The sequence below is a fragment of the Aspergillus pseudonomiae genome (assembly GCF_009193645.1).
Source record: "Aspergillus pseudonomiae strain CBS 119388 unplaced genomic scaffold BDV37scaffold_36, whole genome shotgun sequence".
In the NCBI taxonomy this organism is placed as follows: Eukaryota; Fungi; Ascomycota; class Eurotiomycetes; order Eurotiales; family Aspergillaceae; genus Aspergillus; species Aspergillus pseudonomiae.
The window spans coordinates 282,712-298,536 of record NW_022476028.1 but is presented as its reverse complement, the minus strand read 5'-3'; the positions used below and the strand labels follow the sequence as shown (position 1 = coordinate 298,536).

Here is a 15,825-nt window from a genome sequence, read left to right as displayed (position 1 = left end):
TTTTTTTTATTTATTATTTTTATTTGTCCAAGGTTTATTATTTTTATTTGTCCAAGGAGCAATAATAAATTATAACCATAATAATAATAACAATAATAATGATAAATATTATTTGAACACCACCACTACGGCGTACTAAAACCCATCTGGGGAAGCGAAATCGTATTACTACTACTGTTACTACTACTACCTACTAGTCGTTAGTACTCTGGAATTGTTTAGCGCTTTGCTTTCCACCAACCCCCATCTTGTTCTCATTCTTTCCCCCCGTCGGCCTCTCTTTCTCCCCTTTCTGGCCCCCCTCTTAACCCGGTTTAGCCAGTGACTGTCAAGGCACTAAGGACAAGCCACCCTCCAATATCCTCGTTCTGTGTTGAACTCCCGGTAGGTAATCAAGTCAAGTACCTTGGGTCTCTTTTAGCCCTCTTGAGACTCACATCCACCGGGACTACCTTCCAACATTTATTAGGCGAAAAGAAACAATCAAGGTTAACGAACAAAAAAAAAAAGAAAAAGAAAAAGAAAAGAAAACTATCTTCTCTCTCCCTCAATTATTAAGCGAACAAACCCGTGAGAATTATCTACTATCGCCGATCGGGTTATTCCTAGGGAATCCTTTAGAGTTCGATTTCTCTTTATTTTATTTCATTTTCTTTTTGACATCTTTAGTTTACCCTTTTTTAACTTGTTCTACCTAAACAAGTCCTCATCGTCCAGTAACCAAAAAGCACCCCCTCTTCTTGACCCCCCAAATCAAGAAGGTATAAATAATTACCGACCAATTTCGAGGAACTGCACCCTGATCTACCACGTGACGCCCCCAACTCTTCTCCCTTTCACGGTTGATTTCCCCCCCGTTCCTACGATCATTTCTAGTCCAGCACCACCGTCGCATGTGATTTGTTTATTCGCAAAGGCGATCGACTCTCGAGGTTCTTGGAGGGTGGATTCTTTTGCGACGGGCCTTAGTGCTGTGCACTAGCCTCAATTAAGGCGGTGATACGGGTCCCCGAGAGACAGTCAGACAGAGAGCTAAAAAGCGCTACTACTTTACTACTACTACGACCTGCCTCCACGCCTTACCACCGCTTTCAGTCCTGATCCAGGAGGCTGATTTCCACACACCCTTCTGTCTCCGCCCATCCCCCCTCCCCATCTCGGCGGCTTCTTAGGCGTGTGCTCTGGTATCATCCGCCTCTTGTTAGTCTCCGACTTTTCGATCCTAGTTTCTTGTCGTTCGAGTGAACCTCGCTCTGCTACCCTCAATGCTCGGAGGGAGCTCGGAGCGGGATTCTCTACCATCGAATTCTGACACCCGCACGGGAGAAGCGTCCATGCCTGTCGCAACGAGTCAACCCGGCTCTAGTAAGCCTTGCTACTTTCGCGTTCTGGTCGCCTTGCGCAAGTCATCGCTAACAGAATCTTTCAGTTCCTGAATCGTCGCCTCAGGTTCATGTCACCGGTACCGATGCGTCGCCTACGTCCAATTCGTTAGAGTCCTCCGGGACGGCTCCGGCTCCCGTAGAAACGACTACGATTCCCGAAGGCGCCTCTGCCGCTAGTTCTGCTGATGTATCCAAGAAACAGCATCTACTTCCTGTGCCGTCACGGACGTCCTTGAAAGCCGAAAGACAATCCACGTTAGACAACTCTCAGGATACTGCCAATGACGACTCTGAAAACACACTCCGAGGCTCTAGGAGAAGTATTCTAAAGGGGCGAAGGGACAGGAGCAAAGGGAGCAGCATGAGGTCACAGCGGAGGAATGAGGAGAGCGCGGCTATGGAAGAGAATAAAACGGATCCTGACTTGCGAGAGCCTGCCAAGGTGGAAAAGAAGAGCAGGGTGTCATCCCGGTTGTTTGCATTTTTGAGCTGTTGCTCGTCTTCCAACATCGATCCCGAAGATACGGCCATCCCCGCGAAGAGGACAACTCGCCGATCATCAGTCCCAAGTACTCAGCCTACTCCGGAAAAGGCTGAAACTCACCAGGGTGATTCGAGCACTGCAGAGTCCAAAGAGCCGAGCTACTATCGAGACGAGAAGGCAAATACAACAGTGACATCCGACCAGCCGCCGTCGCAGGTGGACGAAGAGCAGACCGTCAGTGGCCCGGATCAAGGCTCGCAGCTTGATGGCACGGTGTCGTCTCCGGCCCAACCTGAATCGGGCCACGAGGCTCCTTCGCAGAAGGAGAAGTCTGAAGGACGGGATATAGTGGCAGCACAGCACGAACCCAGTGCAGTTCCGCTGCGCACTGTAACGGAGAAGGTGGAAGAGCCCTCTCAGAAACCTGAGGAACATGTAACGTTCTCAGTGCCACCGCAGAGAGTCGATGATTCTCCTGCCCAGACGGATGAGTCCACCGCAAAGCCAGCTGTACCCGATAGCGTTGGCCCGAAGGACGAGAAGTACTCTACGCACGAAGAAGAGGCAATTGATCTACCAGCTGAGCTACCGCCACCACCGCCACTCGTTTCTCCAGGGCAACAGGCAGAAAATGAGAGTCACGACAGGGAGCAACAATGGCTGTTGCCTCCACCTCAACCTCACCTACGCGACCGGAAATGCCTGGTCCTTGACCTGGATGAAACCTTGGTCCATAGTAGTTTTAAGGTTCTCGAGCGCGCCGATTTCACCATCCCCGTGGAGATTGAGGGTCAATACCATAATATCTATGTGATCAAGCGGCCCGGAGTCGATCAGTTCATGAAACGGGTTGGGGAGCTGTACGAAGTTGTTGTGTTTACGGCATCTGTCTCGAAGGTGAGTCCTGTTGACATATATCTCTGCAATCGCCTCACGCTAACCTGTTCTCAGTACGGAGATCCATTGTTGGACCAGTTGGACATCCACAATGTTGTCCACCACCGACTTTTTAGGGACAGTTGCTACAACCACCAAGGCAACTACGTAAAGGTCGGTCTTCTTGTGAGCGTCACATTGCTCGTTCAACTCATCTGACTCTTGCATAGGATCTTTCTCAAGTTGGTCGTGACCTCCGAGACACGATAATTATCGATAATTCTCCTACGTCTTATATATTCCACCCTCAACATGCGATACCCATCAGCAGCTGGTTCTCTGACGCCCATGATAATGAGCTTCTTGATCTGATTCCCGTCCTGGAAGATCTCGCTGGTACACAAGTGCAAGACGTTAGTCTGGTTCTTGACATTGCATTGTAATGTCTGTACACTAGCCCGGCATTTCATTTACAGCGTGCTTGGTTTGGTTATTCTTCGCCTTGCGGGCACCATCAGGTCATAGAAAAGATAAAATTCGGTCGATTTCCTTTGTTCAATACCCGCCGATACGTCGAGCCCTCTCTCGCCTTGGAGATGCCAGATGAGAGTTAGAGTGCTTTGTGAGCGAACCGCGCATCTGAAGACGCTCGTGAGACCCGACAGTTCAATAGTGCATGTGTGCTTTTTTATCTGCGTTGTGTTTCTTTTCCTTTCCTCTGTTTCTTAAACCCTTTTGCTGTTTGCATCTGCTGGACTTCTAGCCATGTCCTTCTGTTTAGCTCCAAGTGAGCAAATACTTTTCTGACTCCCTGTGGTTTTGATCCATTTCCCTTGAAATCCCCCTGTGATCCCCCCCTTTTTTTTGCATTCTGTAGGCGTCTGTCTTGGCCATCAGCTTAAAACCCTTTTTCGCTGATCTCATGTATACGCAAATTTACATTCCCTTTTTATCTGACTTCTTTCTTTTCTCAAATTTTGTCTAAACCTCCATCGCCCTTAAGGGGTCTGACACTGCCGTCGCTCGATTTCCTATCTGTTTTGTTTCGTATCTGTGATCACCACCAAGACCCCAGCGTGTTTTGTCATCTTGTCGGCCATGATTTGTTTTGGAGACCTCCCGAGTGAGTGGCATCGTCATATATGTGTGCGCGTCACTGTTTCCGGTACTACTTCATAGTTTCCCATCGATACAGGATCTTGACTATCGATTGCCACCAATGTATATGTATCATTGGCGTACGTGCTATATGTACATAAAAGCGTCATCCTTCAACCCAGCACCACCTGTTTTAGTAGCCCAAATGGATTTTAATCAAGCATACTGCTGTTCACGGTCAGAGTGTAGAAAGTCGAGAAGTGAATGAAATCGAACCAGCGGGACATGGATAGGTCAATTCCATTCATTAAACGATATGCATAAATGAAAAACAAAAAATGCCGCATTTTGAACCACAATCCTCGGGCAACCGTCTCAGAAGCAGAGAAACCGTCAATTCCGAGCATCAAATCAACCCCTCCCCACTCACTGACCAAGTCGTCGTCGTTCTGATGGGCCCCCTTAATCTATTAACGTCCTTCCTAAATTAGCTACATCGATACCGATCTACAAATTACACGATACGTACTAAAATTACATACATACCGTCATTCGACCCACCGGCCAAAAAAGCTCCCCGCATCAAACCACCTCCAACCACGCCCAGAAAAAAAAAGATATATGAAAGAAAACTAATCTACATACTTGCCCGCCACTATGAAGGATAGCAAAGGGTGGGACGGAAAACTGAGAGTCGGTCCCCAGGCGACCATCACGAATCCGGAGGCAATCGAGGACCCGGATTACTCAGACGAGGATGCGCCGCCGGTGGAGGAGATCGAGGCCGACGAAGGTATTTTGTTTTTTTTTTTGCCGATTACGGTTGTATGGAAGTGGGTGCTTATTGAGATTCTCTTGCTGTAGACTTGCTAGAGGATGAGGATAAGGATACTGAGGTGCGTGGATCTTTTGCATGCGGCGTGAAGCGGAACTGACCGAGTGAGCGGTTTATCTAGGAGATCGACCTCGTCCATTGTCGTATTGCGTCCATCCCTGCTTTACATCTAGAGCGATTCCCTAAAGTACAGGTACGACATCGGGGCTCCGTGAATGAAGGTGGCGGTTGGCGATAATGATTCAGGATTAACGGTGGGGTGGTTTCTAGAGAATATGTCTGCGGCAGAATCAAATATCGCGGATCGCGTTTCCTCCTGAAATCGCCGGGTCGCTGGTCGAGCTCGATCTCTACGATAACCTTATTTCGCATGTCAAGGGTCTGGATGAGTTCAAGGACCTGACTAGTCTGGACCTGAGCTTCAATAAGATCAAGCACATCAAGAATATCTCGCATCTGGTTAAGTTGACGGACTTGTACTTTGTGCAGAACAAGATCTCAAAGATTGAAGGGCTGGAGGGGTTCAAGGTGCTGAGGAATTTGGAGCTGGGGGCTAATCGGATCAGGGTGGGTGCTTGGATTGCGCGAGAATGAATATATGGGAGGGCTTATGCTGACAGGGTGGTAGGAAATCGAGAACCTTGACTCATTGACGTCTCTTGAGGAGCTGTGGCTCGGGAAGAATAAGATCACTGAGTTCAAGGTATGTCGTCTTCCCGCGTGCTGGAGCTTGGGGGAGTTGACGTATTGACATTCTACAGAATCTGGATGCTTTGCAGAATCTCAAAATCCTCTCGATTCAGTCGAACCGCCTTACTAGTCTGAACGGACTCTCCTCCCTCAAAAACCTCGAAGAACTCTACGTTTCTCACAACGCTATTACCGAGCTCAGCGGTCTCGAATCGAACACCAAGCTGCGCGTCCTTGACTTCTCGAATAACCAGGTCTCCAAGCTCGAGCATCTGTCGCATTTGAAGAACCTGGAGGAGCTTTGGGGGTCGAACAACCAGTTATCTAGCTTCGATGAGGTGGAGAAGGAGCTGAAGGATAAGGAGAAGCTACAGACGGTCTACTTCGAGGGCAACCCGTTGCAAACGAAGGGGCCCGCAGTGTACCGGAATAAGGTGCGCTTAGCGATACCGCAGATTATGCAGATCGACGCTAGTAAGTGCAGTCTTCCAGGTTTCCCGGTGTAGGCGTATACTGACAGTCGCAGCGTTCGTGAGAATAGCTTAATTACCATACAAGAACTGGCATGGCTGATGATACAATGGCAATCATGGTTAATGGAAAGCGGATTAGATTCCTATCAATCTCCTATGTTACATGTAGATTAAGAGAAACTGTATGTTCTCTGTGTTCACGGTGTCATACCTTACTAGTGGAGGTATACTCCGAGCCTGCTGGAACCCTGGAAACGATCTACCGATCGTCCATGGCCTGACGGGCACAAACTGGGCATCGCTCAAGAATCGTGCCGGGGAAGCCTCACTATCGGCCTTGAAAGACAGCGACGCCCAACAGGACCACCAGAGCATCCCCATGCGCACACGCACAGGCATATCGCATAGCGCAAGACAGCCAACAACCATCCATATAGACCTCAGCGCATAGAACAGACCACCCAAACCAACCTGACCTTCAATCCACCTCCGTATCCTTACCCTCAACCACCTTCTTCTCCCCAGAATGCGACTCATCCCCCTCCCCCCTCAGCCCGCCCTCATAAAGCGCCATCAAACTCGTAGCCCCCAACCGCTCATTCTCCGCCTGCACCTTCCTCTTAACCCTAAACGGCTCATGACTCTTCCTCGCCATCGGCTCATCCGCCAACTCGCGCAACGGAACCCCCGTCCTCACCAGATCTCTCGACTGCCAACTCTTCCCATTCACACGAAACAGCGTATGGAACGGGTTCCGCCGCAGCGCAGACTCATGGTTATGTCGCGACGGCTGGATGGTACAGGTGATATGAGACTGGGCGGGGGGTTCACTCGAGGCCCAGGGGTCCGGGGAGGGCGTTCCTGGTTCGCGCGGGGGCAGATGCGACTGCGACTGGGGCATGGGTGGCGGTTTGACGAGGGGGATGGTGAGCGGGGAGGCGGCGATGGCTTGCGCTGCGGAGGACGGGGATTCGAAGATGGCGATTATCGATCGGGAGGTGGGGTTTTGGGATGTGTTTGTTGTGTCGTACTTTTCATTGTCTTGTCAGTTACAACTATTGTTTTTGAATTAAGAGTTATATTCAATAGGTGAAGGGTGTATCTATCTATCTACCTTGAGGTTGCGGAAGGTGACGACTTCGCCGAATTTCTGGAGCGCGGTCAGGATTTGTTTGCTTTCTGTTAGGGAGCGCGGCATCGGGGTCGTTGTTATGTGGATTGATTGGGCTGCGAGGCGGGCGGCCATTTTGGGGAGGGGAGGGGGTCTTTTGGTTGCTTTTCTTGTTCTTCTTTTGGTGGGTTGAGGTTGGGGGTTGGATTTGAGGGAGTCGGAGTTGGCGGAAATAATGGATGGATTGGATTGATTGATTGATTGATAGATAGTGTTGATAAGGCAGCTTGGGCTTGGCGTGGGATTTTTAGTTGCGAAAACTTTAACTTAGTTCTCAGGTACTGGAGTATACTTCATACATGTATTGTTTGGAATTCTGGAATTATATCTAGGGTTGGAATTGCTTCGCTATTACTTCTTCTCGGTGGATGTTGGCAATCGTTTGAAAAGATTGTAACATCATCACTCTATCTATCACTACGCCTTATCAGGGTCGCTGAGTACTGCTGATACTGCAGGAGTCATCCACCGGATATAGTTCCATTTTCTTCCCATGGTAGAATACCTACATCCCAAGGAGTAGTCCTATGTTGTGGGAGGGTTTTACGGAGGAATGATGATGACGGCGAGTCGGCCGTTCAGACTAAATCTTTCGGGGCCGAGAAGGCATCTCAAAGCAAGAGAGCCCAAAAGAAGATACGCTTACCATTACTACGCATGTAGATATCATTCATATTCAGGCACTAAACGGTCTTTGCGAATGGGTTATCATAACTATTTACTCAAGTCATCATGTACATTTTATATCGCAGATCATCACACATCTCTCGCGGGCAACGTCCATCTTAGAAGATAGGAACGTACATGCCGTATCCAAGAGGGTCATTGAACCGCAAGCCCTGGTCCAATGAGCTGATGGCCTCCAACTCAGTCTTCTCCAGATCCCACCCAGTGACCTCCAGGTTCAGCGCCAGACGGGTGGGGTTGTTGCTCTTGGGGATGACCGCAATGCCGCGCTGGGTGGCCCAGCGCAGCAGTACCTGAGCCGGGGTCTTGCCATACTTCTCGGCGAGGCTCTTGATGGTGTTGTGCTCGAACAAAGGAGTGGTATTGACGGCATTCTTCACCTCCAACTCGAGGAAGCTCAGAGGTCCAAAAGACGAGTACGCCGTGACGGCGATGCCCTCCTTCTGGGCATACTCGACCAGACGAGGCTGGGTAAGGTAGGGGTGGTGTTCAATCTGGAGGGTAGCGGGACGGACGCGCGCATACCGGAGGAGGTCCATGAGCAGCTGGGCGCTGAAGTTGCTAACGCCGATGCTGCGCGCGAGCTTCTTGTCGACCAGCGACTCCATCGCCGTCCAGGTCTCCTGAATGCTGGCGTTGCTGAATTCGATCTTGCCGCTCTCCGAGTTCCATCCGGGGGGGTAGCGGACAGCCGGGTCAACGTACTTCAGGGCAACGGGGAAGTGCACGATGTACAGGTCGAAGTATTCGACGCCCCAGTCAGCCAGCTGCTTGCGGCAGACGGGCTCGACGCGGTCGCCCTCGTGGAAACTGTTCCACAGCTTGGAAACAATGAAGAGATCCTCGCGCTTGACGATGCCCTCCTTGATGGCGCGGGCGACACCCTGGCCACATTCAACTTCGTTGCCGTAGTCTGGACGACCGTATTAGATTGCCCCCGGAACCCTTCACAGTAGGAGGTGGTAACATACCGCATGCGCCGTCAAAGAGACGGTAACCGGCTTTGATGGCTTCGTAAACCTGATCCGCGCATGTCTCGTTGTTTACCTTCCAGAGGCCAAAACCCACGAGGGGCATGTCAAATCCGCTGTTCAGCTTGACGGTAGGAGGAGCCATTGTGATTATTGTGTGGAGAGATCGCGGTTAACGAGAAGAACGACAGTGTGATTGCAACTGCGAGGAGAGCACAGAAGTGTTAAAGAAGGAGGGGCATCGATCAGCTTTTGGGGATTGCCCCCGCGCATATTCTTCCAAAAAGCCCTCATTTTGGGGTACGGCCATACCCACTCGGGATAAATGCAACATGGCCCATCCAGGCCAGCCGGACCGACAAGGCCAGTCACGCAAGGAGGAATGGAACTGTCTTGAGGCTAAAGTGGAGCTGGACGAGATGCGACAGTACCATTCCGGCTAAATGCGACCCTCCGGGTAAATGCGGACCAGCAAACCCCGTGCTAACCGTCCCGGTTTCACGGGACCCAAATCCCACCAATCACTCAAGGATAAAAGTATCAACTCTGACATTAGAATAGATAGTAAGTATAGATGACTACAGTACACAATTGGTATCAGATTAAAAGTACATCCCAAAGTTGAAACAAAAAATAAAAGTCCAAAACCCCCGGCAGAGCATGCTCCAGCATCCCCCACAAAACTCCGGTGCCAGAAACTAAAATACAAAATCCCGAAACCCAGCGACACTTTTGCTTGCCATTATTATCATTAAGAGACATCCTTCAGTTCGATTATTGATTAGTAATTCTTCGTTATGCGGCCTCGACCGCGTTGTTCTCAGCATAGGTGTGATTAATGTGGCCATGGCCTGCCCCATGGATACTAGGATCACCAGGCATACTCCCCACGATGAGATCGTCTGGGCCCAGCAACGCCTCCAAGTGGTTGTGCGGATGGGATTCCCGTGAGACAGATGGCACATGGTGATCGGGAAACTGCAGGTGGCTATAATTGCTCGAGCCAACATCAGTGATGCTCGAAGTAGGAGTTGGCCAAGGTGCATGACTGTGACTCATGTCATCGATCGATTGAGTGCTGGACCCAAATAGGCCATTGTTCAAAACATGGCTGGTATCAGGCAGGCTCACCCCAGGATGCTGGGGCGTTCCATACTGATTATCATGCCCACTTAGGTTGTACGTATTGAGATTGGTGTGTGAAAGGGACATATCAGGTATGCTAAGCATCCCTGGTCCTCCAGTAGAACCATTGAGACTCGTTGGCTGGCTGACTTCGGGTTGCAGATTGGGGTAGGTGTCTGGCACGGAGGTGACGGCAGTTTTGTCATAAAGGCCACCCTCTGGCTTAGTGAGAGAGTTGAGAAGGTCAAAGCCTCCGCTTGCATTGAATATACTGTCCGGCGGTGGTTGGTACATGGACCATGGAGGTTGCGAAGCACCACTATGATGCACCAAGTCGTGTGACTGCGGGGCTTGGTAAATGCTTGGGGCAGGCCTAGCTAGAGAGTTTGTGTCAAAGGACAAGGGAGGGAGGTCGATCCCCGTTACGGGCTTCGGGCTAGGGATCGCATTACGGTCGGGGGATGGCGGAGTCACCCGGCGCCATGTGGTAGTGCCGACTTCGTTCGGTCGCGTTCGCCGGAATTGCCAAATCAGGATGGCCATTCTTTTGCTTCCATCCGGGGAGTTGTCAGGGTACTGGTTCGATACCCGACGAGAACTAGGAGTAGCCCGTATTTCTTGGACTGCCGTCAAGGTACGGAAGTAGTCTCTCATTTGTCTATCAGCAGCCTCGTTGCCCTGCGTGCCTTGGGTGAGCTCCGTGAGTTCCGTAAAACGTTTTGCCCACCACGAAGATTCAAATGGAGGTTTCACTTTGTTCGACTGCTGTCTAGGAAGGTTGCGGCGTTCCTTGAATATGTTGTGACCTTCCTCGTAGATATACGTGTTGCACGACCAGTTCTCCATTTGGTTCGTCAGTGCATCGCCGTTAGGAGGCTGGGTGAAGTCCAGCTCTAGCTGAATCCCGAGTTTCGAGCCAGGCGGAGGGAAATCATCCATCAACTCAAGATTGGCCTCCAGTAAGATGATCTCACAGCTCGGGGGGTTGTTAGCATCTGCCATGATTGCGTTGAGATGGGGAAACGAGCTCCGCCAATTAGAGAGATCCTCCAAGCGTTTTGGGGGTGCACCGGGATGACGTTGGTCCCCTTGGAGGCGGGTGTAGATATGGAATGCACTCTCGATCCGCTCTGGCTGACCTGGCGCGCTCACCCACATGTCAAAGCTGAGGCCATAGATCATATTAACGTTCGTTGCCTCGGCGTGCAGGTTGGGGTTGAAAACAACGTGTGGAGGGGGCAACTCTCCCGGGTAAGATGGCACCGGCCTCAACGAGTCATGATAAGAGGGATAATTGTGGCTATTGTAATGGCTGGAGAATGGGACTTCCATCGAATTTCTCCAGCGAGGACCGGCTGATGGTGGCTGGCCATTCGAACGGTCTGCTGGTTGCTCCCGCACAAGCCTCTCCCCTACAAAGGCCTGGTTAGATCTGGGTTTGCTCATCGAAGCTATCTAGGCAGGACATACAGTCGGGGTCACCCTTGAGAAAAGAATCAAGGACTTGCAGGTGGCTCGAGACCTGCTTTCTCGACCTCCTTTTCCCAGTAGTTTTGTAGATGTACTCAGCTATCAGTTCATTTCGACCGTAGGATTTGCCACGTTCGGACCATTTTCTTCTCCCCATGGGGGGATTCGCCTCAAGGGCTGATATTGTTAGCATATTTTCCTTGTGTGGCCGCTGTCGTCGTCTTACCTTGCTGGAAAGCATCCTCAAGCTCATCTGACCAAACAGGTTCCCCATCCTTTCCAGTATCTCGGCGAGGCCGTGCCCTGTACTCTATGTACTTTTGGGACTTGAGGTAACTTCTTGTCCTGCGGGGTCCAATCAGGCTCTGGCCAAGTGATTGGAGACGCCGCAGTTTCTTTGTATGGAAACGGTTGTTGAGAACTTGTTGGGCATGAAGGCTGGTGGTAGGCATTGGGTGAGTTGGGACCGGGGGCTGATGAGGGTACTTGAAACCATAATGTGAAAAATGGTCGTCCCGCCCGGTGGGATCCGTGTGCGCCAGGGTGTCAGAGTAGGACTGGATGTTCCCAGAGGTGTTCTGAAGCACTCGACCTGGATGGGGTCCGACACCTTCAAGACCTGGTTGGGTTGGAGGCAACATACATTCGGTCTGCCACTCAGCCATGGAGCGGATCACCTCGAATAGGCTCTCGGAAGAATGACAGATTCCACAGAGGAGGATGTTGAGGGCCCCAAATGCTTCTTGCCTGGCAAAGCACGCAGTTACTGGGAAAAATGTAAGAGCCTGGGAAAGAGAATGTTCGGGCGAAGAGCATGATGTTTATAGGGAACCCCATTCCCTCCCCTAGTAAAGGAGCGCGAAGGTAGCCCCAGCAGCTACATTGCTGGACCACGCTGTTTGCTTGTTTGGGCGATTCCCCCTCGAGGGCAGCGTCAGTCGCCTGAGGCGCGGGGAAACCCTTGACCTGAGCTTCACGCGTCGATCAGAGCGATGAGGGAGGGACGAGCAGGTGCCGCCTTGTTGCAGCAAATCAGGAGGAAGGGTGATGCACTGTGGACACCGGCTACCCATGCAAGGGGACATCCAGGGTGCACGATTCAGCGAGCCGCTGCCCGGGGATTTTGGACCTGCACGACATGATCATTGACTGGAGCCACCAAGCCAGGTACCGATGAGCAATGATGGGCGAGTTTGTGGCAAAGACCTCTCTTTGGAATGCCCAGTATCCAACAACATCGTGCGAGGCGATCATCCAAGAATGCGCGGTGGGTTACAGGCAGAGCGAGCGGAATGTAGGTTGGAAAACAACGACCGCACCCTGCTTTCAACCTGATATCCAGGGTGCAGCAGCCATACGAAAGGTAACAGTAAAGGACGAGGGGTAGACGAGATGCTAGGATCGAACAAGGATACATGGGGATAAAAAAAGATAAGGCTTCATTAAGATGCACGAGGCGACGGAACTTTGCAGAACGCGTCTGCAGGCACAGTCCTGACAGCAGGAACGTGTGAAAAGGCCCAAAGGTGTTCCGCCAAGCAAGGGGTATATTCTCACAAACACAAAAGATAGCAGCAGCACCATTACTATTCATTAACCCTATCAACAGGGAGAAGGGCAGAAGGAGAAAGGACTTTAGTTTTCCTCGTCCTGGGCCCCTACAGTAAATTTTTTCCGTCCAGCACCCGTGAGCTTCTGTAGTTTGATCCGGTCCAACTGCTCCCCTACTTTCTTTTCGATCTGCTGGATCTCTTGCTCCGCATCGATGGCCTCCTCGTTTGCAAATTCCAATACCAGTTTTCTGCCCAACAGATGGGTGTTCTTCAATGCGTCCATGGCATTTTCCGCTTCGCGAGCGCTTACGAAGTCTGCAAAACCGAAACCACGAGTCGAGCGGTCAAATTTCTTAGGAACACGCACAGAGCGAAGCTGGCCGTAGGCTCCAAAGAGTGATCTGACATCCTTCTTGGTCGCTTGGAATGGCAAGTTCTTAATGATAATCTTCGTCCTCCTAGCTGCGATTTTCTTCGCAGTATCATCACGTCGTCTTTCTTCAGCGGCGTCCATACCTTTATGCGATGATCTAACTACCAGTGCATGCTGATCGAGCTTGTATCCATTCATTGCAGCAAGAGCGGCTTGAGCTTGATCTTTGGTCCTAAAGTCAACAAAGCCAAAGCCCATACTGAGCGTCTGACCAGGTCTTTTGGGATCGGGCTTGGTCTTGATCCTCGCCGACACGAACCCATCCAACGGCTGGAAGACTTCAACGAAACGTGTATTCGTTGTGTCAAAGTTGAGATTCTTTACGAAGAGAGTTGCGGTAGCAATAGCCTGTTCAGGCTCATCTGCCGCAAACGTGTCAGCAGTCGAGAAACCTTGGGAGATGGCCTTGGTTTCCACAGTTGGTTTCTGCGGGACAACAGATGCATCGAAGAGGTTCTTAGGGGCTTTTTCTAGGAAGAGGATAGAATCTCCCAGCTTCCGGTACGCCAGACCCTTGAATGCCTTTTGAGCCTCATCTGGTCTTGCAAACTCAACAATCGCTATTGTGCCACTGGGAGGCATCAGCAGTCTTGTGAGTTGGCCATACGGCTCGAACAGCTTCCTAAGCTCGTCAGTCTTGACGCCATAAGAAAAGTTCTTTACTAAGATAGCAGTGTTTCCACGCTCTCGTTCTTTAAAAGCATCAATGTTGACACCATTTGCAGTGAAGTAAGCCTTCGTTTCTTGAATAACGTGCGTTTCAGCATGGGCTTGTTTCACTGCGGCATCAGACGAGGTAGGATCCAAGAGATCTGCTTTGGATATACCAAGTCTCTCAGCCATTGACGACATAACTGCATCGGCCTAGTAGAGAGGCTTGTTAGTATATGATACTCTTAGACTATATCCCAAACTGACTTACGTTCATATAAAGCGAGTTCCAACTGAAGGTTGAAGAAGTAGAGTCTAGCTTTCGCTTAATCTGTTTCTGTTTCTTCAAAGGCAACTTGGACAACTCATAGTCGTCGATCTTATACGTCTTCTTTGCAGCAGCTGGCAGGATGTGCAATAAACGACCTTGGAAGTGTTTTCCGTCGAGGGCTTTGTAGGCCTCTACAGCGGCGTCGGATTCAACATACTGAACGTAAGCAAATCCTTTACTGGAGCTGAACCGAGTATCAAAGGCAACATGAATCTAAATAAATCAGCAATTGTCCCATGAATCTAAAATCACAGTGAATCCAATGTCAAGTTGAGGATATGTTGCTCTTCAGATACTAGAGGCATCTACTAAAATTCTCTTTTCCTGGTCACATCATTTGCTTTGCATCTGATGTCCCTATCAGGATGTTCATCATGCGAGCAACTTTGCATGAAAGGGGGGAAGGAAAGGTAGGGAGGGCACAGAATGGAAATGGAAGACTGACCTCTTCAATCCTGCCAAAGGGAGCGAATACCGGTTCGAGATCGGACTCCTTTGTATCGTAAGATAAGTTTCTCACAAATAAGCGCGCGGAAATGCGAATATTTTCAATGTTTGTATCAACTTCCGGTGCTTTTGTCGGCTCCGCAGTATTAGCCGCGGCCGGAGAAGCATCAACCTCTGCGTCTTCATTGTCGACTTCAACATCACCTGCTGGCTCCGTTGAATCAGTGGGCCTTTGCGCTGTGGAGTCAAACTCTGCTTGCTCCTCTTCGTCTAGGAGACCGAGAAGACGGCTTGTCTTAGACCGAAGCCAGTCAGCGTCAGATACCGGTTGTTGCTCATCTTCCTGAACTGCGGGCTGCTCTTGGTCCACCGCTTGCTCAGTAGTATCTTCTTCCTTACTTGCATCAACAACCATAGGCTCAGGCTCGTCATGCCGTGACACATGAGCATCTTCTTCAGACGTCTCCCCGAGCTTTGCCTTCTTCCTTTGAGCATAAGTAAGTTCTTGAGAAACTTCATTTGCTTCAACGGGCGGGTCCTTGGCAGATGAGTCATTGGCAACAGGGTTGATCACGGCATCATCATTGGCCCATGTCTTTGTGTGTGATGAGTGCTGCATGAGGGAAAGATACTCTTGCAGCTTAGGGTCCTGCTGGGTGGGCTCCCCATCACGCTTACGTTTGAGTGTATTCTCTGCAGTCGAGTCAGGCTTATCAGCCTTTTTAAACTTTTGAGCAGCACTGGTAGGTTCGGAGTCGATCTAAAGCAATTCTGGTCAGTCTCAAGACCACCTTTATCGGTCAGCGTGCGCAATGGGAATGGGAAACATAAAAGCCAGATCGCCAGGAAGAAGCCACATACCGGTTTAGCAATATCTACAGAGATCTTTGACATCTTGACATATGTCTTGTTGAAGTATTTAGCAGCTTCCTGGGCCGCCTCGGGGGTCTTCAAGCCCACAAAGCCAATCCTGCGTTTGGGTAATACATGAGCGTCGGTAACTTGGAAGCGACTAGCAAAGTGCTTCCTAAGTTGATCATTGGAGAATGTTGGCGGAAGGCCAGAGACAAATACTCTTGTGCTTTCCATGATTGTGTCCTGTGGCTGCCTTTCCCAAAGCCAGCAGGGAGTGGAATGTATAGAAG

At 50.4% G+C, this 15,825-nt stretch overlaps 7 protein-coding genes across 7 annotated transcripts; 2 read left to right on the top strand and 5 right to left on the bottom strand.

Moving 5' to 3' along the window:
- The first annotated feature begins 982 nt into the window (after positions 1-982).
- Positions 983-3,457, top strand: psrA (putative general stress response phosphoprotein phosphatase Psr1/2). The gene is made up of 4 exons (XM_032078693.1): positions 983-1,365; positions 1,430-2,766; positions 2,821-2,919; positions 2,976-3,457. The coding sequence occupies exons 1-4, from the start codon at positions 1,266-1,268 to the stop codon at positions 3,186-3,188; spliced, it is 1,749 nt and encodes a 582-aa protein (XP_031941133.1). The 5' UTR covers positions 983-1,265; the 3' UTR covers positions 3,189-3,457.
- Positions 3,458-4,408: 951 nt separating this feature from the next.
- On the top strand, positions 4,409-6,141 carry BDV37DRAFT_128154 (putative protein phosphatase PP1 regulatory subunit Sds22). The gene is made up of 7 exons (XM_032078692.1): positions 4,409-4,636; positions 4,708-4,739; positions 4,800-4,871; positions 4,949-5,245; positions 5,307-5,381; positions 5,440-5,842; positions 5,895-6,141. The coding sequence occupies exons 1-7, from the start codon at positions 4,501-4,503 to the stop codon at positions 5,912-5,914; spliced, it is 1,035 nt and encodes a 344-aa protein (XP_031941132.1). The 5' UTR covers positions 4,409-4,500; the 3' UTR covers positions 5,915-6,141.
- A 178-nt stretch (positions 6,142-6,319) lies between these two features.
- BDV37DRAFT_283486 (uncharacterized protein) lies at positions 6,320-7,087 on the bottom strand (the record flags this gene model as incomplete). Its single annotated transcript, XM_032087299.1, has 2 exons — positions 6,320-6,871; positions 6,956-7,087. 2 exons carry the CDS (start codon positions 7,085-7,087, stop codon positions 6,320-6,322), a joined length of 684 nt encoding a protein of 227 aa, XP_031941131.1.
- Positions 7,088-7,710: 623 nt separating this feature from the next.
- BDV37DRAFT_249375 (aldo/keto reductase) lies at positions 7,711-9,026 on the bottom strand. The gene is made up of 2 exons (XM_032082074.1): positions 8,671-9,026; positions 7,711-8,612 (listed from the first exon to the last, which is right to left on the bottom strand). Exons 1-2 carry the CDS (start codon positions 8,813-8,815, stop codon positions 7,798-7,800), a joined length of 960 nt encoding a protein of 319 aa, XP_031941130.1. The 5' UTR covers positions 8,816-9,026; the 3' UTR covers positions 7,711-7,797.
- A 419-nt stretch (positions 9,027-9,445) lies between these two features.
- On the bottom strand, positions 9,446-12,020 carry abaA (transcription factor AbaA). The gene is made up of 3 exons (XM_032078690.1): positions 11,492-12,020; positions 11,266-11,442; positions 9,446-11,207 (listed from the first exon to the last, which is right to left on the bottom strand). Exons 1-3 carry the CDS (start codon positions 11,928-11,930, stop codon positions 9,466-9,468), a joined length of 2,358 nt encoding a protein of 785 aa, XP_031941129.1. The 5' UTR covers positions 11,931-12,020; the 3' UTR covers positions 9,446-9,465.
- A 213-nt stretch (positions 12,021-12,233) lies between these two features.
- BDV37DRAFT_128142 (uncharacterized protein) lies at positions 12,234-13,110 on the bottom strand. Its single transcript, XM_032078691.1, has one exon. It carries the CDS (start codon positions 12,857-12,859, stop codon positions 12,365-12,367), a length of 495 nt encoding a protein of 164 aa, XP_031941128.1. The 5' UTR covers positions 12,860-13,110; the 3' UTR covers positions 12,234-12,364.
- On the bottom strand, positions 12,626-15,825 carry mrd1 (RNA-binding ribosome biosynthesis protein MRD1). Its single transcript, XM_032078689.1, has 4 exons — positions 15,542-15,825; positions 14,679-15,440; positions 14,174-14,446; positions 12,626-14,115 (listed from the first exon to the last, which is right to left on the bottom strand). The coding sequence occupies exons 1-4, from the start codon at positions 15,767-15,769 to the stop codon at positions 12,901-12,903; spliced, it is 2,478 nt and encodes an 825-aa protein (XP_031941127.1). The 5' UTR covers positions 15,770-15,825; the 3' UTR covers positions 12,626-12,900.

Coding starts and splice junctions, on each gene's coding strand:
- BDV37DRAFT_128154 (XM_032078692.1), top strand. CDS start 4,501: ATGAAGGATAGCAAAGGGTGGGACGGAAAACTGAGAGTCGGTCCCCAG. Junction 5,382..5,439: donor ATAAGATCACTGAGTTCAAG/GTATGTCGTCTT, acceptor GACATTCTACAG/AATCTGGATGCTTTGCAGAA. Junction 5,843..5,894: donor GATTATGCAGATCGACGCTA/GTAAGTGCAGTC, acceptor TGACAGTCGCAG/CGTTCGTGAGAATAGCTTAA.
- BDV37DRAFT_128142 (XM_032078691.1), bottom strand. CDS start 12,859: ATGAATAGTAATGGTGCTGCTGCTATCTTTTGTGTTTGTGAGAATATA.
- abaA (XM_032078690.1), bottom strand. CDS start 11,930: ATGGCTGAGTGGCAGACCGAATGTATGTTGCCTCCAACCCAACCAGGT. Junction 11,443..11,491: donor TGAGGATGCTTTCCAGCAAG/GTAAGACGACGA, acceptor TAACAATATCAG/CCCTTGAGGCGAATCCCCCC. Junction 11,208..11,265: donor TCTCAAGGGTGACCCCGACT/GTATGTCCTGCC, acceptor AGGCCTTTGTAG/GGGAGAGGCTTGTGCGGGAG.
- BDV37DRAFT_249375 (XM_032082074.1), bottom strand. CDS start 8,815: ATGGCTCCTCCTACCGTCAAGCTGAACAGCGGATTTGACATGCCCCTC. Junction 8,613..8,670: donor TCTCTTTGACGGCGCATGCG/GTATGTTACCAC, acceptor ACGGTCGTCCAG/ACTACGGCAACGAAGTTGAA.
- psrA (XM_032078693.1), top strand. CDS start 1,266: ATGCTCGGAGGGAGCTCGGAGCGGGATTCTCTACCATCGAATTCTGAC. Junction 1,366..1,429: donor AACGAGTCAACCCGGCTCTA/GTAAGCCTTGCT, acceptor AGAATCTTTCAG/TTCCTGAATCGTCGCCTCAG. Junction 2,767..2,820: donor TTACGGCATCTGTCTCGAAG/GTGAGTCCTGTT, acceptor ACCTGTTCTCAG/TACGGAGATCCATTGTTGGA.
- mrd1 (XM_032078689.1), bottom strand. CDS start 15,769: ATGGAAAGCACAAGAGTATTTGTCTCTGGCCTTCCGCCAACATTCTCC. Junction 15,441..15,541: donor CTGTAGATATTGCTAAACCG/GTATGTGGCTTC, acceptor GAATTGCTTTAG/ATCGACTCCGAACCTACCAG. Junction 14,447..14,678: donor CCTTTGGCAGGATTGAAGAG/GTCAGTCTTCCA, acceptor TGATTTATTTAG/ATTCATGTTGCCTTTGATAC.